The following is a 22,326-nucleotide window of genomic DNA, read 5'->3' as shown; positions in this document are numbered from 1 at the left end:
AGGAGTGGATAGACCTCTGGCTTCGAAATGTGGCTGATTATCAGAATCACCTGGGGAGCTTTACACACACACACACACACACACACACACACACACACACACACAGACATGCACAGACACACTTGAATCAGAAGCTCCTGGGCAGGGCCTGGGGATTTACATTGCTTAAAGCTCCAGAGTGCTTCTGATGATCATTGAGACTAGACAAACTCTGGGGGCACTTACAGCAGTAGAGGAACAGGATTTTTTTTTAAAGCCCCAACATGGGGCTAGAACTCACAGCCATGAGATCAAGACATGAGCTGAGATTAAGAGTCGTACGCTTAACCAACTGAGCCACTGAGGCGTCCCAAAGGAATATGATTTTATGAAATGTGCACACAACTTTTAAAGAACCATCTTTTTTTCCATACTTTTTCTTAGAGGAGTCATGTGCTGTTCTCTCTTCAGAGACGTGACAGAATCAATGACAGTACTCGAGGGTGGTTACCAGATGACCACTTACCCTGTTGTGTACCCACCCCTGGGGCTGCTGAAAGGTTCAGCTACGAGGTGGAAGAGCCCAGAGGCCTGGCGGGCATGCTTACAGGCTCCCAGCCAGAATGGGGATGGGGTGCCACCCCCAAAGCAGCACACTCCATGGGCCAGGCTGAATCTAGCTTCCTGCCTGGCTCCAGGCAGTAACATCGGGTTCTGCGCCTTAGACCCAGGGTGACTAAGGCTGGCATCTCAGCACCATACTGGTCCCACCAATGCCACCCCTCTGGTTCAGCTGGCTACATTCCCATTGGGCTAAGAAAATAGCAGCTTCCAGGTGGTAAGTGCATGATCCCTCCTGTGTGCTCTGCAAGCCAGGTCACCCTGAATCCTCACAAGCACCCTATGATGTGCTTTTACTGGGTCCATTTTACAGATGAGAAAACAGGTTTGGAAAGGTTGACTCATTTGCCTAAGACCACAGAGTAGGAGCCAGAACCTAAACAGACGTACTGATCTTGAGGCTCCCTTCTTAACCTCTTCTGTGCTCCATTCCTGAGGTCCCCTAGAATGGAACCTCTCCCATCCCCACCTTCCGTTAGAGAGGAGAGAATGGGAAGCATCCCCTGCTGCCCACCGTGTCTCCTTGGCTCACCTTGGCCAGCCTCGCTCGCTTGATGAGGTCGTTGAGTTTGCGCACGGCCGCCTTCTGTGGAAGGCTCTGGATGTCTCTGAAGAGGTCCTGGGCCTCGGCCTCGAAGAGCCGGCGGTTATCAGTGTTCTGTAGGGGCTGTGCCCAGAAAGAGCCGATGTAGACTCGAAGGACCTCGGGTGTGTTGATGACCTTGCCCAGGGACCACATGAGGGCCCCGTAGACGCGCATCAGCTGCTGTGTGTCCACTTGGTCGGCCTTGTTCAGTACCACGCGGATCTTGTCATCTTGGCCGCGGAAGGCCTTGATGGCCTCCGAGAACTCATCTGAGATGTCCAGTTTGTGAGCATCGAACAGCAGGATGATCCTGTCGACTCGCTCTGCAAACCACTGTAGGACCTGGCAGAAGTCATAGCCTAGGTGGAGAGAAGGGCACGTCAGTGTGGCCGACTGCTCAGAAGACGCATTTACTAGCAGAGCTGGGGACTCACTGGTTCTCTGGCAGCTGCCAAGGACAGAGCACTTCTTTCCAAGGAGGCAGTGGAGGCTCCATGGACTGAAAATCACTTCAAATGAGTCCCCTGGGGCTGGATGCATTCAGGAGATAATGCTGAGGACCCTAGGAACCCTTCCCTGGGAAGAAACAGGAACTGAAAAGGTGCTCATGGGCACTTTGATTGGGCATCGCTTACTTCCTTATCTGTCATTTCATTTAGTCCCCACAAGTCTCTCATTTCACCTGGTACAGCCCTGGGGATGAATGGCAAACTTGATCAATGGCTCTGTAAAACCACAGGCCCTGGGTCAAAAGTTCTCCCTTCTACCAAAGTCTCACTTTTCTGAAAGAAGCAGAAATGGTGAAGGAAGAAAACCCGGGGGCCACTTGAGGTCTCATGGGGGGTCTAGTAAGCACAACAAAAGAAGAATTATCTTCTCCTAAGTTTTTAAGAGTGTTAAGGAGGCCAAAGGTTGGCCTGCCCCAAACTTTGACCAGTATTTATCATTTGGACTATTTATATCTTAAGTAAGTTGTAAATATTAAAAAAAAGAAATCATGTCTCACAGCCATTGTGTGAAATGTCTTTTGCCAATTTCTTTTTAAAAATGGCTAGGCCCACAACAGACTCTGTTTAGTTCGGTTTGGCCATGTGCCAGTATACTCCAAATCGTGCAGCTACATAAACACTCCTCACAGGCCATGGTCAAGGCCTGTTTTGGGCATCTCCCTGGGGAGGCAGAGGCCCATGAAAAGCAAATAAGAGGAGACTAGTGCCACCAGGTTTATTTATTTATTTAAAAAAAATTTTTTTTTAATTTAACATTTATTTATTTTTGAGAGACAGAGAGAGATAGAGCATGAGCAAGAGAGGGTCAGAGAGAGAGGGAGACACAAACTCTGAAGCCAGGCTCGGAGCTGTCAGCACAGAGCCTGACACGGGACTTGAACCCACGAACCGGGAGATCATGACCTGAGCTGAAGTCAGACGCTGAACTGACTGAGCCACCCAGGCGTCCCGACCAGGTTTATTTTTAATCTCAGTCTGATTAGCTGTGGACTCAGTCTCAGTGCAGCCCAGTTAAAGCCCAGATGGCAACTTTCCTGACTCCTATTTGGTGCTATCACCCCTTTTAATAGATTTTGAGAACTCCCAAACACACATAAAAGTCTCGAAAACAATATGATGAATGCTGATATACCCAACCCATAACTTTAATAAATTTTGACACTTGGCCTTGTTTGCTTCAGATACTTTAAAGAATTTAAGTCTACTTTATTTATATTACAAAATACTCATACAGCAGTGAGGATGAATTGGATTTTCACTTGTCAACACAGGCCAATCTCCAAAAGACTGGTGAGTAAAAAATCAGGTTTCAAAAGAATGTGTACAGTAGGATAACATTCACTTAAAATGTTAAAAAAACAAAGCAATACTCAAGAGCCAATGGATACATACTATACAAACATACAAAAATATTAATACCAAATTTGGGATACTGACTGACTCTGAGGGATCTGAGGTAGATAAGAATGTGTCTAGGGAATGATCTATTTTCAAAAATAAAGGGGGCCGATTGACTAAAGTTTCCATAAATTTGAAGAACAGGTGTAAGGGGAGTAGTTGAAGAAAGAAAGGATTCAGACACAATTTTAATAAGGAAAACAAAACATTCAGAAATGCTGAAGCCCCCGTAGACCCCTCCCCAAGCACATCCCCCAGAGGAAAGCACCGCCCTATATATGGTGTTTATCATCATTACATGTTTGTATATTTCCCGTTTGTGCTTTTCACTTCTCTATTCTGTCTTTCGTGGTGGCACTCCCTGATTCCCTGGGGACAAGGAAGGCAAAGGTAATTGTCAGAATGTGGGCCAGAGTTTATTTTGATCACTATCAGTAGTCAGGTTAGAACAGAGGAAGATCAAAGACCTACTGAACGGGGTCACACTGTAGTATGTAAAGGTTCAGAGTCAAGATTTCACTCTGAGCTCTGTCCCTGCAGGGCCAGAACATAAGGCCTCCCAAAATGGTTCTGTCATTTGAGACAGACTTGGGTGCCAGAGAGCCCCAAACCCCAGGTAGGAGACCCTCAGCAGGTGAATGATGATGCTATGCCCTGGTAGTCAGGTAAGATGTTTTGGAAGTGACCACTAGAAGGAGCTGCATGTGGACACTGGAGTGGATGCAAGTTGAGTTTTGCTGAACACCCTTCCTATTGGGAGGGGTGGGGTCCCCCTCGCATCACAGAAGCTGAAGGTGTGGCAGACAGTCCCTTGCCCCACTCGTTGGCAGTCTGCGGTACAGGCAGGTGATCTAGAACCAGAGAGTCATCTCCTTCCACCAGAGGGGGGTGTTAAATCTTGACAGAAGGATGCAAAGCCACAGGGAAAATGAGAATTTATTCATGGCAGAGGAGCTGAGTTGACAGTCCAGTGGTGGTGGATTCCTAAGCTAGTTTTCGAGACTAGCTCTCTGACGTACCCATTAACTCGGTGAACAACCTGATTTTCTGCAAATTTCCTTTTCTGCCTCAGGTAGCCAGAATTAGCTTCTTTGATTTGCTACCAAAAACCACAGCTGGTGCATAATTTTCTCCACATGTGAGTATTTCTGTTCAGAAATACTCTTACAATCAGTGCCAAGAGAGACTTGCCACTCCCCTCACTGTCACCACTGGCACATGTGTGAATTTAGCCATGGAGACACGCATCTCTTCCTCCAAGGACCACCCGGATTGAGTGGCTGGCCTTGACATTACCACGGATTTAAACTTCCACTTAAATTTGGGCTCCTATAGTTATTTTAAATGTCTTTTTAAAAGACATCACTCCATGAAATAAGTCAGTCATAGAAGGACAGATATTATATGTTTTCACTCATATATATGTGGATTTTGAGAAACTGAACAGAAGACCATGGGGGAGGGGCGGGGGGGGAGTTACAGAGAGGGAGGGAGGCAAACCATAAGAGACTCTTAAATACAAACTGAGAACAAACTGAGGGCTGATGTGGGGAGTGGGGTAGAGGGGAAAGTGGGTGATGAGCAATGAGGAGGGCACTTGTTGGGATGAGCACTGGGTGTTGTATGTAAGTGATGAACCATGGGAATCTACCCCCAAAACCAAGAGCACACTTTACATACTGTATATTAGCCAATTTGGCAATAAATTATATTAAAAAAATATAAAGATAATCTTCATTTCGAAAAAAAGAAGAAGGCAAAAATCACACACACAAAATAAAGAAGTCAAAGACATCATTCCAATACTTCATGGAAATAAAAAGTTAGTGGGAATAGAGCTGCCAGATGTAAGTTTACTGTAAGTGAAGCCATTACTCATCTTTGGAGGAATGGCTGCATGGCCACATTTTCTTGTTTTAAAGTAACAAGGAGAGAGGTGCCTGGGTGGCTCAGTCGGTTAAGTGTCCGACTTCAGCTCAGGTCACGATCTCATGGTTGGTGGGTTCAAGCCCCGCGTCGGGCTCTGTGCTGACATCTCAGAGCCTGGAGCCTGCTTTGGATTCTGTGTCTCCCTGTCCCTCTGCCCCTAGCTTGCTTGCACTCTCTCTCTCAAAAATAAATAAACATTAAAAAAATTAAAGTAATGAGGAAAACTTAAGGTACAGGTAGATAGAAATGTATTCTATTAGTCATCATGCAGGTGTAAAAGGATTATTTGTTACATATTAGGGAGTATAATCAAAGGTGAAGAAATCACTAAGTGTCTCAGACACTAAGTGTCACTAAGCAAAGAATTACCACAGCTGGGAGAGGTTGGTCAGCTCATTTTTCTTCCATGCACACTTGTTGTTATTATTATTTTACCATTTTAACCATTTTTAAGTGTACAATTTATTGGCATTAAGCACATTCACATTGCTGTGCAATCCCCGTCTCCAGAAGTCTTCATCTTCCCCAAATGAAACTAAGTACCCATTAAACATTAACTTCCCTTTCCTCCCTCCCCCCAGCCCTGGCAGCCACCATTCTATCTTGTCTTTATGAATTTGACTACTCTAGGTACCTCATATACCTGGAATCGTACGACATTTGTCTTTTTGTGACTGGCTTATTTCATTTAGCACAATGTCCTCAAGGTCCATCCATGTTGTAGAATTTGTCAGAATTTCTCTCCTTTTTAAGGCTGAATAGGTCTTGCTCAATTATTCTTTGTGATTTAAGATAGGCACCAAGTACCTATCTACCAAAAAGTTCCAGCTGATTTTATTTTACTTTTTAAAAGTTTTCTATTATTTATTTTTACACTTATTTATTTTTGAGAGACAGAGTGTGAGTGGGGGAGGGGCAGAGAGAGAGGGAGACACAAAATCTGAAGCAGACTCCAGGCTCTGAGCTGTCCGCACTGAGCCCGACGCAGGGATCAAATCCACAAACAGTGAGATCATGACCTGAGCCTAAGTCAGATGCTTAACTGACTGAGCCACCCAAGAGCCCCATTCCAGCTGATTTTAAAGAAATGACTTCAAATTAATGATGTCATTTAATCTGCCCGCTGAAGGAAAAGTGACTCAGAAGGATCTATAGATCATTGATTCTCAAGATGTGCTCTTGTATTAGATTCATATAAGGCGCTTGCCAAAGTTTAGACTTGTAGACCCCTCCCTAAAAGCACAGAATCGGAATCTCTGAGGCTGGACTTGGTGATGTACGTTGTGCAAACCCTCCAGATGATTGCCATGTTTGGCGGTTTCAGGACTGAGTACCAAGGCATGGGATGGTACAGTTACGTCTACATTATTGTTGGTCAGCAAAACACATTTAAAGTAGTTTCTTTTTATTCTAAAAAGGTACCAATAGATGGTTAGATGGTGCATCACAGAATTGAGGAAACATGGAATTTAAATCTGCTTATTTGAAGATGGATTTTTAAATTAAAAAAAATTTTTTTTAATGTTTTTATTTATTTTTGAGAGACAGAGTGTGAGCGGGGGAGGAGCAGAGAGAAAGACACAGAATCTGAAGAGGCTCCAGGCTCTGAGCCGTCAGCACAGAGCCCAACGTGGGGCTCAAACTCACAAGCCGTGAGATCACGACCTGAGCTGAAGTCAGACGCTCAACCGACTGAGCCACCCAGGCACCCCTAACATGGATTTTTAGATTTAGGAAAGTTATCCTGTCTTTGCTCACACTGGACCTTAGTCCCGGTGAGCCCTTCCCCTCTGGCTTAGGATCTAGAAATCTAGCCTAAATCCTTATCATCCTTCAAATACACCTGGCCAAACCTTGATTCAGTTCCATGTTACTTAACTTCCTTAAGCTCCAATTCTCTCATCTGTAAAATCGAGCTGTTGAGTAATTATATGAGAAAATGCTCTTAATATGCTCAGTATAATGTTGGGACTTTTGTAAACTCTCAGTAAATATAAGCTTTTATTATTGTTTCTGTGCCCTCCCCCCAACCCCAACCCCTGCTTTAGGTGAACTCAATTGCTTCCTCATCTGAGCTCCCTGAACCTCTTGCTTACACTTTATAATCAGATGGATGTATGGGTCTCTCTCATAGCATCATAAATTCTTTAGCCGCAGGGGCCATGTCTTCCTCATGGTCGCACAAGACATGGTTAAGAGTATGGGCTTTGTACTGGCCTTACTCTTTTTCAAAACTTAAAAAAATTGAGATATAATTGACATATAACATCATCTTATATTAGTTTCAGGTGTCCTAAGAAATCTCCTGACAAAGTGCTTCCAATTAAAAACAGTAACAACAACAATAAATCCTGAGTCAAAAGCAGTTCATAGGAAACAAAGGGAAGGCAGTGGTCAGATTTTTTTCTTTTACTGTCGTTCACTTAGGATAAAAGATTTTTGAGGCTCCCCTTCCTAACCTGTTCTTATCTTCCAGTGGGGGAAAGATCTAGGCACCAGCAAAGAATACAGAAAGAACCAAACAAACAACTGCAGTGAAATTTCCTGATGATAGTATATATATGGATTTCCTCATTCTATAATTTCTAAGAGAATATTATGTGCTTACACGCATGATTTTCTATTACCAAATCATTACTCAGAAACTTAAAAAAATAACCTAGTGGTTTTGTTTACTGAACTTGTGAGAATACATTACAAGTTATTTAAGATAGACAAGTCAATACATCATTAATGATAGGAAACTCTATGATCAATTTGTAAAGAGGGCCATGCATATTTCTGCTTTAACCGGAAGTATAAGAGTGATCACAGTTGGAAAGTTATAGACAATAATAAGAATAATGGGTAGTGCTAATAATATGCTTACTAAGGCACTGTTCTCATCAGTATACATATATTCATTTACTTAATCTTCACATAAGTCTAGGGTAGGCACTATGACTATATTCATCAAGATTACTGTTTTTGCAAATACATATTTCTATACTATGTAAAGTTAATGCAAATTAAACACAATTAGAAACAAGGTGGTAACTAGGTGATGGATGTGTTAATTAGCTTAGTTGTAGTAATCGTTTCACTATATATGTACATTAAACCATCATATTGTACATCTTAAATACAGTTTTTGTTTGTCAATTATGCCTCAACGAAGCTGGAAAAAAAGAAAAAAGTACAGGCTTTGGACTCAGCTGCCTGGGGTCTAATCCTGGCTCCATCACTTACTAGTTTTGTGAGCTTGGGCAAGTTACTTAACCTCTCTGTGCTTCATTTCCTCATCTGTAAAAATGGGGCTAATAATGGCATCCACATACCTCATGGGGCTTTGGAGTTAACATACGAGAGACATTTAGAATCATTCTGACATCTAGAAAGCTCTCCAAAAGCTTTCAAGTTATCTACTGGTTATTATTTTTTTTAACGTTTATTTACTTTTGAGACAGAGAGAGACAGAGCATGAATGGGGGAGGGTCAGAGAGAGAGAGAGGGAGACACAGAATCTGAAACAGGCTCCAGGTTCTGAGCTGTCAGCACAGAGCCCGATGCAGGGCTCGAACTCACGAACCGTGAGATCATGACCTGAGCCGAAGTCAGACACTTAACCGACTGAGCCACCCAGGCGCCCCTCTACTGGTTATTTAAAAGACCTTTGTAACAGGTGCATGGTGGGAGCATAATATATGTTGAAAGATGCCTGGTTGGGACAAAGCATAGTCTTCAGCCATGGAGAAAACACAATTAATTAGGGGAAAGGTGACAGGGCAATGATGCTTGAGCAAAGTGAAAGAATCAGTGTTCAGAAGACAGCTAATGAAAGACACAACTGAGCACAGAACTGCCCACATTTTGTAGAGCTGCTGGACCCTCAAAGATCCAGAGGCCTTTCTTTTCTTGTTTGTGAAACAGATGGAGTTCTACCAGTTGGTCTTAAAGGCCCTGAGTTGCTCCTAAAATAAAGCTATGATTCTAATCACAGACACTCCCTGGCTTACAAAAGTCCTGTGCATAGCCAGACTGGCCAGGATAACCAGAGCATACACTGGACCCAGTGGGGGGAGAGTAATGAATTTTCGCGAAGATTCTGTTACAGAGGGTGGTCAGGTCGCTATCATCACTAGAGTTCAGCCACACTATGCTAAGGGGGTCTGGGAAAGAGCTACCACTTAAAACAAAGTTGAAAACCAGTGGCCTTGAGACTGAACAAAGCCCTCGGCTCTATTTTGTTTGGCCTACATAGTGTCTTTACTTTTGGAGTTGACTGTTTTTGGTCCAGACACGCACTGTTATTTTTTACAGATAGCCCATTCCACCTGGCACCCACTTCTGAGTGGAAATACCACAGCTCTGACTCAGACTAACCTTTGCCTCTGAAAAATCACCCCAGCTCCTGGGCTCCTGAGAGGGTCTTGTAGCTCTCCAGAGAACTGTACCATCTGAGGTCACAGGCGTTTCCCCCACTGGGCTGTGATCACCCAAGGGTCGGGGGCCTTTTACCCTGCTCTCTACAGTACCAAGACAGTGCTCACCAAGACCAGCCCTCAAATGCTTCCTGAAGGACTGTTTTCTGTGGAAAACTGTTGCAAATTCCCCAAACTGGCTTTAAACAACCTTTTGGGACACCTCTCTCTCTGGAACTTAGAAGTGCAATAAACATTTTGAAATTTAACAATACATTTTAAATGAAAAGTCAAAAGTGGATGAACTAATAATGATCAAATGTCCAGGATGTGCTTGGAATGGTTGCTGAGGGACATATGTCTGTAGAACAAAGGCTGCTAGCTTTATCCATAATAGCCCCAAACTGGAAACAATCCAAATGTCCCTCAGCAGGTGAACGGATAAACTGTACAGTGGAATACCGCCCAGCAATAAAAGGAATGAGCTACTGACACACAGCCGCTCGGGTGAATCTCAGAAACACCATGCTGAGTGAGAGAAGCCAGACGCTAAAGAATACACACTGATAGGAAAATCTAGAGCAGGCAGAGCCAAGCTGCAGTGACTGGGAGCACATCAGTGGTTGCCTCTGGCTGAGGGCGGCTGGGACTGACTGCAAAGCGGCACAAAGAAGAACTTCTCAGGGGGATGGAAAGTTTCTATTCCTTGATGATGGCAGTGGTTACACGGGTGTGCATTGGTCAAAATTCACCAAACTGTACAATCAAAATGAGTGCATTATTATGTTATACTTCAATCAAACTGACATAAATAAATGCATAAGAAAGGAAGGGAAGGAAGAGAGAACAAATTCAAGGCTGCTAAACTTATTTAAAAATACACATCTCCACAAACTGCTGAATGGACAAGGAAGTTGAAATCTGTTCATCAAGGGGACTGCACAGTGCATCTTGCTGAGCATAGAGTTGAATTTAACTAAAGCAGGAGCCCTATGCTTTGGTTGAAATCAGTCTTCACCAAAGAGGTTATTGTAAAATTTGGCTCATCCACTGGAACTTTGAGAATTGTGTAATTTCACAAGTGTCCTACCTTCTGGCCAAGGTGATAAGAAAGTTTCTCACAGTGACGGGTCAGGGATGAGAATCCGTTCCAGCTAGGTAGAATGCAGCAGACCCTGGGATACATTCAAACGTGTGTGTGTGTGTGTGTGTGTGTGTGTGTGTGTGTGTGTGTGCATGTGGGGGTAGTGCATGTATGTGTGTATTAATGAGTATGTATGGAGGGCACAGGAATCAATATCATAACAGATTGTCCCATGGTGCTCAATGTATTTTTAACATTTATTCATTCAATTATAGACATTTCAATTCTATAAGACTTTTTTTAATGTTTATATTTATTTTTGAGAGCAAGTGGGGGAGGGGCAGAGAAAGCAGGAGACAGAGAATCTGCAGCAGGCTCCATGCTGTCAGCACAGAACCCAATGTTTGAGCACAGCTCAAACTCATGAACTGTGAGATCATGACCTGAGTTGAAATCAAGAGTTGTACGCTTAACTAACCGAGCCACCCAGGCGCCCCATCAATTCTATAAGACCTTCTAATGGAACTTTTATTCGTCTAGAACAAAACAAGAGATGTCATCAATCCAACTGGTTAAAAATGTAGTTTCTATTTGCAAAGGGACCCACAAGCTATATAGCTGAGAAAGAGAATTTGTCCTGTGGAAGATCCCAGCTTGGCATCCTGGCTCCACGTTCTGGGAACAAAAGGAGGGGGCAGGAAGGAAGGGGCCACTTCTATCCAATCAGGGGCTTCCATCACAGCCCCCATGGAAACCATGGTCTCCATCTGAAGGCACCCACCAGGAAATGACACCTGAGATTAGAACAGTTGCCCCCTGGCTCAGGTAAATATAGGGCGGGGGCCCTGAGAAAACAAATTTGGCAGTCTGTTTTTAATAGAACAGGAAAAAAAAATGCTTAAGTTCCTTCCCAGAGCCAAGTTGCTAATTACATGAGTTTTAAACAAGATGTGTGTCAATAAAAGGACGCAAGATAATGCAGGACAGCCAGAACTGAGGCCAGGTTCCTCCTGCCCATGCCCCTGGCCCCATTCTTGGGGTGGGCAAGGCCACTTGCCCAGTTGGACATGGCCCAATACTCTGCTCAGACCTCTCCTCTTTGGTGGGGCACTGGCCTGCCCCTTGTAGAACTAGCAGCTCCTGTCAAATGCCAGGTCCCTCATATCCCTACTGCAGCTGTTACTGGGCTGATTTGTTTGTGTAACACTAGCCTCTCTCCCAGAAGTCCCTTAGGTGTCATATCCATCTTTGTGTCCCTCCAGCACTTAGTCGATTGTCCAGCACAGACTGTCCACACAGCCATTGTGAATGTGCCGGTAGTGCCTCTTAACTGTAGTTCTTGTCCCCGGGATCCTTCCCTTCCAATCTCGTCCTCACATGATTCCCACCCCTTCTCAGAACTCAGAGACAATCTCCAAAACTTTGGGTGCCCTGATTCCTTCTAGAGCAAATGTCTACAAATTCTCCATGACTAGTCACCACATTACCCCTCCAGCCTTTTCTCAGGGGCTCTTGCTAAACCTCACCCTCCTCTCCCCATAAACCACACTGGGCTCTTTGCTGTTCTCCAAAAGCATTCTGCAGTCCCCTGCCTTTGCACCTTTGCCCAGACTTTCTTTAGCTCCAAATGCCCTGCCTCTTCTCCATCTCCAGCTACCTATCCCTCTGGGACACCTCTCACCTGAGTAGAATGGATCCTCTCTCCCCATTTCTTCCTGAGAAGATATGTGTTCTGCCGCAGCCCATCCACTACACTAAATTATTAGCATCCTGAGAGCAGGGGCCAAGTCTTAATCATGCTGGAACCCAAAAGCCCACCACAGGATACTTTGTACTATCTAAAGCAGGTTCCCTGCGACGTATTCTTATAGCACCAATGATTTTTCTTTCATAACCCTTATACTTTCCAATGATATATTTATTTGGTGATTATAAGACAGAAAGTCTATGAGGGCAGAGACTCTCTCATTCCATTTACCACTGTATACCCAGTACTCAGTACCTACTATTGAATGTAGTAGGTATTCAAGAAATTTGGTTTATTCCTCCAAAAATGAAAATCAGAACTACCATATGATCTAGCAATCCCACTTCTGGGGATTCAGAAGAATTAAATTCAAAAGAATTTAAATCAAGATCTCAAAGAGATATTAGCATTCCCATGTTTATTGTGGTACTATTCATAATAGCCAAGATACGGAAACAACCTTAATGTCCTTTGGCAGACGAATAGATAACAAAAATGTGGTTTATACATACAACAGAATATTATGCGGCTTTAAAAAAGGGAGATTCTGCAACATGGATGGAGCTGTAAGACATTACACTAAGTGAGATAAGTCACTCACAGAAGGACAGATACTGCATGATTTTGTTTACATCAGGAATCTAAAATAACCAAACTTGGGGCGCCTGGGTGGCTCAACTGGGTAAGTGTCCAACCTTGGCTCAGGTCACAACCTCATAGTTTCTGAGTTTGAACCCTGCATTGGGCTCTGTGCTCACAGCTCAGAGCCTAGAGCCTGCTTCAGATTCTGTGTTTCCCTCCCTCGCTCCCTGCTCCTCCACTGCTCGCTCTCTCTCTTTCAAAAATAAATAATAATAATAAAAACATTTAAAATAACCAAACTTGGGGCACCTGGGTGGCTCAGTCGGTTGAGCATCCAACTTCAGTTCAGGTCATGATCTCACAGTTTGTGAGTTTGAGCCCTGCATTGGTCTCTGGGCTGACAGCTCAGAGCCTGGAGCCTGCTTTGGGTTCTGTGTCTCCCTCTCACTCTGCCCTTCCCCTACTCATGCTCTGTCTCTCTCTCTCTCTCTCAAAAATAAATAAACACTGAAAAAAATTTTTTTTAAATAACCAAACTCATATAATCATAGAGTGGAATGGTGGTTGCCAGGGGCACGGTGCAGGGGAGGGGGATGGGACGTTCTTAATCAAGGGGCACAAAGTTTCAGTTAAGTAAGAGGAGTAAGTTCAAGAGATCTGCTGTATAAGATGTGCCCAGAGTAGGGGCGCCTGGGTGGCACAGTCGGTTAAGCGTCCGACTTCAGCCAGGTCACGATCTCGCGCTCCGTGAGTTCGAGCCCCGCGTCAGGCTCTGGGCTGATAGCTCGGAGCTTGGAGCCTGTTTCCGGTTCTGTGTCTCCCTCTCTCTCTGCCCCTCCCCCATTCATGCTCTGTCTCTCTCTGTCCCGAAAATAAATAAATAAAATAAATAAATAAAAAAAAAAAGTTGGAAAAAAAAAAAAAAAGATGTGCCCAGAGTTAATACTGTACTGAACGCTCAAAATTTAAGAGGGTGGATTGCATTTTAACATTATACATATATACACATACATACATACATACATACATAAAATATGAAACAGTAAAATAAATCTGATTAACAAAGTGAATTAACTTGAATGAGAAGTGTAACTGATTTTTAGCACATTAGAGGGTTTAGTTGCTTAAATAGTTCTGTGGGTTTCTAAAAAAAGAGCTGTTACTAATTGTAGGAAGTACAAATCATCTCAAAATAAACATCAGATATCTGGGATTGCTCAGGTATTAAATATATATTTTCAAAAATAGTCACTGTTAACAATAGCAGCCACTTCAGTTAAACATGTGCAAGGAGTCCTTGTATCATTTCCAGGCTGAGTTTACTCTGCAACTGGAAAAGGCTGTTTCTGAAAATGTGATTGGGGGTAGGTACAGAATGATAGCAAAAAATTAAAGACGGCAGTCAGTATGACTGAACTCTCTCAATATTCCTGCACTGCCCCGAGAGCTTTCTATTAGCACACTCTCCATAATCCTCACAATAACCCCATGAAACAGGTGCTATTATTGTCCCCCTTTTACAGGTGAGGATACAGAGAATCAGAGAGGTTAAATAACTTACCAAAGTCACACAGCTATTTCCTAAGAGCCATGTTTCAAACCCAGGCACTTGCATCCCACAGCCTAGGCTTTTATCCATGAGCCCAACGTGGGGCTCAAACTCATGAACTGCAGGATGGTGATCTGAGCCGAAGCCAGATGCTTCACTGACTGAACCACTGAGGCTCCCCCTTTGTGATATTTTTTAAAGTAGTTTTATAAGTGTTCTACAATAAATATATATTATTTTTGTAATAGGAATAAGCAGACTGTAAAAATTATTCGTCCATATGTGACTCGGATAACAATATTACTAAGGAAGGTTTTCCTTTTCTTCTATAATGGCGTTTCTACCTAGGGTCTGGATTTCTAGCCTTTTCCAGCCTATCACCATCTCAAGAAGGCCTGTGGGTGAAGTAGTACCTTTGCCACTACACATAACCTCCGGGGGAAGAGGCAGTCCTCCATCAGCTGTACTTGCCTGAGCCATGGAAACAAGCTGGTAAGGAGAGGAGTCACAGACACTTTGCTCTTGCTGGCCTCTCTACTTCCTTTCACCCCTAGCCAGCTCTCCCCACAAAGCTGATCAGATGTGCAAGTGGTTTGGGGGTAAATAGGGGCGGGGAAGGGGTCGGCAGTGAGTGGGGGTCCAGGCTCCCGCTGGGGGTGGGGAGGGGCTGATACTAAACCCTGTCCTGGAGAACCAACAAGATAGCCAGAGAAGAGAAACAGACAAACTCCGTGACCTCCATATCTGCACACACTGTGGAAGTTCAATGAACTCCAAGTGTTCAACTGGTAGTGGCCACCTCTGAGAGACTATAACTGGCTACAAGAAGATCCCTGTGGTTACAGAGCTCCCTGTTTCCCTGTGCCTGGCCTGAGGGGGTTTGGCCACTGAACATTCCACAGTTTAAATAAAACCAAGGACCAAATCTGTCCTTGGATGGGCTTGGTGTTGTTTATTTTCTATTTCCTCCCCCAACTCCTTCTTCCTTTGGAATTTAGTCCAAAACTCTGTGAACTAACTTATCAGGGTCTGTTTCCTCCTAAAATAAACAAGCTAACCTCATAGCCTGTCTCTTTTTCCTCTGGGGATGTTGTAAAGATAACGATGGGACAGATGGGGGCCATGTGACCCTGAAGCTCCTTACATCAAGGATCACACCATAGGGCAGACAGGTGGGGAATGGAGAAAGGTTCCATTTGAGTATTGGGCCTGATGAATGCTGTGGCATCTGGTCATGTGACCAAGTCAAAGGGAAAATTGGGTTTCATATCTTGTTTTCCTTATCAGGCTAAAAGTTAGGTTAAGAAGCAGGTCCATTTAAAGAGGAATGAGCCCTGGAAAAAGACAGCAACATTATGAGGCATTTTAGGCTCTCTGCTACAGAGGGAATTTGCTGAAAATTGACCAAAAAAATCCTACAAGTTCTGGAGCCTGGTTCAGCCATTTCACTTTGCTGGGCCTCAGTTTCTACATATATCAGATGGGTTAGTTGATCAGTAAGAATTCTTTCCAGATCTTAAGTTAACTATACTAGGTATCAGCTAGTTACATTACCAGCATAAGAATGTAAAACCACTCATGTGGCTATAGGAATACTCAGTGACTACATCTAATGATAAAATTATCATTAATTATGAAAATAATCATTAATTAAAAACTTGTTACTTGTTAATTTGGCACCCAACTGCAAACAACTCTAGGCTGGAAGAAATTACCAGAGGAAAAGTCACAGAATTGGAGGCATTCAAGAATGCTTAAGAGATCATCAGATCCAACCTTCTAATAATACAAGTAAGAGAATCCAGGAATCAAGTGTCACACCCATGGAGACTGCCCATTCCTCATTTTCCAATGGAGGCAAAATGCCAGTAAGACACAGTCTCCACCCACGCGTGATGAGGCTAAATATTTACAAACAAAGCTCCTACCTCGACAATACATCTTGTCATTTCGTGGTTCAGAAGGGCAAAAAGACAATATTTCTCCAAGCTACCATTTTCTAAAGAGAAATGTTAAACCAAGAATATGACAACTGGTGGGGTCAACAAACAGTTGCAAGCCACTTCTGACCCCCGATACCCTGCCCTGCCCTTTTCCTCCTTTTAAACAATTCCAGCGTTGCGTGAGTGTTCTGTGAGCATTTGGACAACAGCCAGTCACGAAGGCCAGTGCCAGCAGCTAAGTTATCAGCTAACCTGCTCCTAAAGCCAAACTACCCAGAGGTAGTTATTTCTGGGTTTATGTCACAGATAGAAAGACAGATCAAGTCAGTGGGGACCATATTAATCCACACTGGGTTCTTTACTTAAAAAATGGCTCAATTATTTTATTAAATAAAAGTACACGTAGTTACCCAATGCTGTTTCAAAATGGTCAAATGCCTCCAGAAAGGAAACACCTTGAAAATATTTGTAAATATGCAAAGGTGCTCAACCACACTGATAATAAGAATGAAAATTAGAATTATAATGAGATACCATTTACCTATTAGATAATGCAAAGATAAAGGGAAGATAAGGGGAGGGGAATCAGTAATGCCCTGAGTTGGGGAGGGTGTGTGGTGTAAACAGGCACTTTTGTATCGTTGGTGGGAATGTGAAGAGGTACATCTTCTAGACAAGGCATTTTGTCAGCAGCTAACACAGTAAAAAGACCAGAGTTCCTTTTGACTCAGCAATTTCACTACTAGAAGTGCATCTATTTTTTTTTTTTTCAATTGAAGTATAATTGACATGACATTGAAGTATAATTGACATTATGTTAGTTTCAGGTATACAACATAGTGATTTGACAATTCCATACAGTACTTTTAACCTCTGTAACTTATTTTATTTTTAAAGGTTTATTTATTTTTGAGAGAGAGAGAACATACATGTATGTGCAGAGGAGGGGCAGAGAGAGAGGGACAGAGGATCTGAAGCGGGCTCTTCGCTGACAGCAGAGAGCCCGATGTGGGACTTAGACTCAAGAACCATGAGATCGTGACCTGAGCCGAAGTCAGATGCTCAAAGGACTGAGCCACCCAGGAGCCCAGTTTTTAGAACTGGAAGTGTGTACCTCTTAATTCCCTTTATCAAGTTCACCCATATCCCACCCACCTTCCCTCTGGCAACCAGTTTGTTCTCTGTACTTAAGAGTCTGTTTGTTTTTTGTTTGTTTTGTATCATATAGTTCCATTTGCACCCTACTGTGCAAACTATATATTTGCACTGTGTGCAAAACTATATTCTACAGCACTGTTTGTAACAAACTGCCAATGATCAGAAATGGTCTGGATGCCATCCGTCAAGAGGATACCAGCTGTTAATTTGGGCACATCTACACGATGGACAAAAGAAGCAGCTCTAAGGTCCTGACACAGACGCGCTCCAAGATTTACTGCTAAGTGGAAAATTCTTGGTGCAGAGCAGTGTGCAGGACTCTCCTGCTCTGGGAGGAACCGAGACACTGCTGGCAGAGTTTGCTCTGGAAGAGGAACTGGGGGTGTGGCTGGGACACTCTTCACCATCTAACTTCCTGAAACTTGAATTTTTCATCTCAAATATGTACACACACTTGTGCAACATGGCGCTATACTGAAGAAGACTACAGAAAGGTGAAATGCTGAACGATGGTCTGATTTGCACTTTACTTTGTGATTTGGATTTAAGCAGGAGGTGGTTTTGTGAAAGAGGCTAAAATAATCCTGGCGAAGTGGAGGTTTCTAGAGGAAACTATGTCATGGAGCGTGTGAGAAATATCCCCAGATACCAGAAAGAAGATTATGGAGAAAAGAATTGGAAAAGTGACAAGAGCTGGGGCCCTTGGCCACAAAAGGACACCTTGTCCAGGTCACTGTCTTCGGCAGGTTTTCCCAGCTCCCTTCCTGGGCTGCCTTCCCCGGGCATTCTTTCCATAGGCCTATTGTCAAGTTCACATATTTCCTTTATCGTTCCCTCTCCGTTTTGGGTTTCCTGGAAAAGCAAGGTCCTTGCCGGACTGAGTCCCAGTACCTGCCACTATCAGCTCTCCCTGGGAAAACGTCGGAGCACGTGGCCGAGCTAACTTGCACGCTCCGTCCATCTATTCTGGGACCACCCAATTAATTCCATGAAGCGAACAAACTAAACCACTGCCGAATGGTTAATAGTTGTTATGTCACTTTATCCTCAAACAGCCCTGGGAGGGAGAATTTGGTCCCTTTACAAAAACATGAACTGAGGATCCCACAGTCAAGTGGGGGTGCCAGGATTTGAACTGAGGTCAGCCTCCGCCAGGGCCCACAGAGAGCTTGCCTGCATCACACCGCCTCCCTCTCTGCTTCCCTGGGAAACAAAAATGCCCCTATTTTCAGCATGCGTCTACATCCACTGGCTCAACAGGCCTAGCCGCCTAGTGCCAGTGCGTGAGACCTGACTTCCGGCCACACTCTGGGACCTCTCGCACAATGCATGCTTCATTACTAAAGTCTGTGGAACACTTAGGTATTTACACCAATTATTCAGACCCTCACAAGATCTAACTCTGTGAAGAAAGTATGTTTCTTCCCATTTTACAGAGGAGGAGACTGAGGCTCACAGAGGTGGAATAACTTGCCCAGGTCACCCAAGGGAAGTGCCAAGGGAAGTGGAAAAACGTCACAGGCCAGTGTTGCTCCTCCCTATGCAGCTCCACCTTCACCTATAATCCTGCATTTTCTCATTTAAAAATTTTTAAAAAAATATTTATTTTTGAGAGAGAGAGAGAGAGGGAGAGAGACAGACAGTGTGTGAGCAGAGGAGAGGCAGAGAGAGAGGGAGACACAGAATCCGAGGCAGGCTCCAGGCTCTGAGCACCCCCCGATGCAGGGCTCGAACTCACAAACCATGAGATCATGACTTGAGCCAAAGTCAGATGCTTAACTGACTGAGCCACCCAGGTGCCCCTATTCCTTCATTTTCAATCTATCACTCCCACCCTCCAGTCTGGGGGTCTCCTTTGGTGCACAGTGACTGTGGGGAGAGGGATTTTCCCACACATAACAATCAGGATGGAGGTTACATGACAAGAATGTCCTCACTGGGCACCTGGGTGGCTCAGTCAGTTAAGCATCCAACTTCAGCTCAGGTCTTGGTCTTGTGGTTCATGAGTTCAAGTCCCCATCAGGCTCTGTGCTAACAGCTCAGAGCCTGGAGCCTGCTTCGGATTCTGTGTCTCTGTCTCTCACTGCCCCTACCCTGCTCATGCTCTCTCTCGAAAGTAAATAAACATTAAAAAAAATAATAAAAAAAAAAGAATGTCTTTATTATAGCAGGAACTTTTGAACATCTGAAAATGTAAATAAGAAATCTCTTCTTTATTTTTCTTTAGAGGTTCCTAAAACTCCTAACTTTCAAAGAAGTCTAGAGATGTTGGGGGTGCTCCTACATGGAGTGAAGGCACAGGCAGAGGACAGCAGTGTCAGGCCAGGACTCCCTGTCAGATGCCCAAGAGGCTAATGCAACAGCAGTCACCGGATCGCCCAGGGACCACGGTGGGGCGGGCAGTTACTTCCGCTTCCTTTCAAAGCCCTCGCCTGGGAGGATGTTGGTTAGTTACAGAGCCCAGCTGAGTGCTGAGCTGCCCCCACCCCATCCAAGGACCCCACCCTCACCCCATCCTCCATCCTGGCCTCCGAGAGGGCGGCGTTCACACTGAAATACAAATGTGGGGCATAACTCAAGTCCATTTTGGTAGGTTTCCCAACTTTGTAATCATCTCTTCTTTCACTTGGCTTGGGGGCGGGAGAGCACATAGGAAAGGGCAGACTCAGCACCACCGCAGATTCCTAAAGTAGGGATCTGCCTGCAGCAGAACTCCTGGACAGGCTGCTTTCCAAGCTCCACTGCACACTCCCCCATGGTGTTTGTGCTGAGGCCAGAAGTAGCCTGTTAACAAGTTCCCTGGAGCCTGAGTATCCCAGCAGGAGGGTTTCATTACATCATTTGGACTCATCAGCTCCAGGGCAGAAGGGGGATGGAGAGATGGCGACCTAAGGACAGGTCCCACCGAAGAAGAAATGACCATGACAACCAGGGAAGAGAAAACCAAGCAACCAAACAAACCCAAAGGAGGGGAGTGGCAGACTCAGGGCTGGTTCTGTTACTGCTCAGTACAAGAACTCCCGGACGCTCAGAGCAATAATTCTAGGTAATCAAGAAAAGGTTAAAAAAGTTAATCCCTCAATGGCTTCTGATTTCTTTCAGAATAAAATTCATGTGCTTCCCTCAGGCCAGCAGCTCACACCAGTGGGCCCCCCCCACCCCCCCTGACCTCAATGCCCACCACTTCCTGGCTACTTAACAAGCCTCTAGCCTTCTCTGGACCTGTCAGGTCTTACCTACCCTTGGCCTTTGCCTACAATGCCCTTCCTCCAACTCCCTGCCAGGCTAGTCCTTTTACTCTTTAGGTCTTAGCCTGAATGCCACCTCCTCAGAGACACCTCCCCTGACTCCCCATCTAAAGTAGGATCACCCCTGCTGTGGGACTCAGCAATTACTTTCTTCAAGTCTTTGTTTGAGCTTGCATTTGTTTTGTATTTCTGCTCATCCATTGCCCTCCCTGGTGTAGACTGCAGGAAGGTGTGACAGGGTCTATCTTGTTCTATTAAAAGTGCCTGATACCTGACACATAGTATGTGCTTAAGAAATGGACCAGGAGATGGGGTGGCTCAGTCGGTTGAGCATCCGACTTCAGCTCAGGTCATGATCTCATGACTCGTGAGCTGGAGCCTCACGTCAGGTTCTGTGCAGACAGCTTGGAGCCTGGAGCCCGCTTTGGATTCTGTGTCTCCCTCTCTCTCTGCCACCTCCCCTGATCATGCTCTGTCTCTCTCTCCTTCAAAAATAAACAAATATTAAAAAAAAGAAAAAGAAAAAGGAGAAATGGACCAGAAGGAACCCAGCAGAGTTTGGTGCATGGCAGACATTCAATATAAGAAAACCTCTTTCGCTTTCTACTATCCTTTGAATGAGAATGCAGGGCAGTGTGTATGGGGTCTCCCAAAGACTACCATCAAAAATCGCTGAAGGTAAAAAACCTAGGAGGTTTGGTGTTTGTAGGGGGAGTGCATCAATGACAAAAACATGCCCCATCTGGTATCCTTCCCCAGTGCTGCCTTCTTGTGCATGTGTTTGTGTGTATGTGTGAGAGAGAGACAGAGAGAGATTGAGAGAGATGTTCTCCTGGTTTGTATCCTTGTCTCCTGTGGTTAAAAGCACACACTCTGGAATGAGGCTGTCTGGTTTGAATCCCACTCAGCCACTTACTAGCTGTTTTGATTATTAGTCACTTTAAAACTAAGTGGCGTAGGGGTTGCCTGGGTGGCTCGGTCAGTTAAGCATCTGACTCTTGGTTTCAGCTCAGGTAGTGATCTCACAGTTTCATGAGTTCAGGTCCCGCATCTGGCTCTGTGCTGGCAGTGCAGAGCCTGGTTGGGATTGTCTCTCTCACTTGTGCTGTCTCTTTGTCTCTCAAAATAAACTAACTTTAAAAAAAACTTAGTGGCTTAAACAACAACTTATTACTTTCTCAGGTCTGAGGGTTGACTGGGCTCAGCTGGGTGGTTCTAGATGGAGGAGTGTCATGAGGTGATAGTCAGATGGTAGTTGGGGCTGGAACCATCTGAAGGCTCACCTGAGCTAGTTGTCCTTGATGGCTTCTTCCCTCACACCTCAGCTAGGCTAGAGGCGGCCTGAGCCTCCTGGCCTCTCCATGTGACTAGTCTGGGCTTCCCTCACAGTATGGTGGTTTTGGGGTGGTTAGACTTTTTAGATGTCAGTTGGCTGCACATAGATCCAGCTGGAACTTTCAGGACTTCTGAGTTAGATGTGGGGTCATGAAGCATCACTCTTGCTGAATTCTCCTCAAAGAGTGAGTCCAAAGGCCACCCTAGATTCAAGGGGAGGAGACTACATGAGGGCATGAATATGTGGAGGTACAGTTC

General features: G+C 44.5%; 1 protein-coding gene across 1 annotated transcript in view; it reads right to left on the bottom strand.

Moving 5' to 3' along the window:
- The window catches only part of EHD4 (EH domain containing 4), an 87,713-nt gene that overhangs the window by 21,589 nt on the left and 43,798 nt on the right, over positions 1–22,326 (bottom strand). Inside the window, exon 4 of the mRNA XM_043554170.1 lies at positions 1,133–1,545. Coding sequence (XP_043410105.1) covers positions 1,133–1,545 — 413 coding nt within the window. The remainder of the gene's footprint in view (positions 1–1,132; positions 1,546–22,326) is intronic.

This window comes from Prionailurus bengalensis, chromosome B3 (assembly GCF_016509475.1).
Source record: "Prionailurus bengalensis isolate Pbe53 chromosome B3, Fcat_Pben_1.1_paternal_pri, whole genome shotgun sequence".
Taxonomy (NCBI): domain Eukaryota; kingdom Metazoa; phylum Chordata; class Mammalia; order Carnivora; family Felidae; genus Prionailurus; species Prionailurus bengalensis.
Note: the sequence above shows the minus strand (reverse complement) of the source record. Positions and strands in the feature narration are given on the sequence as shown.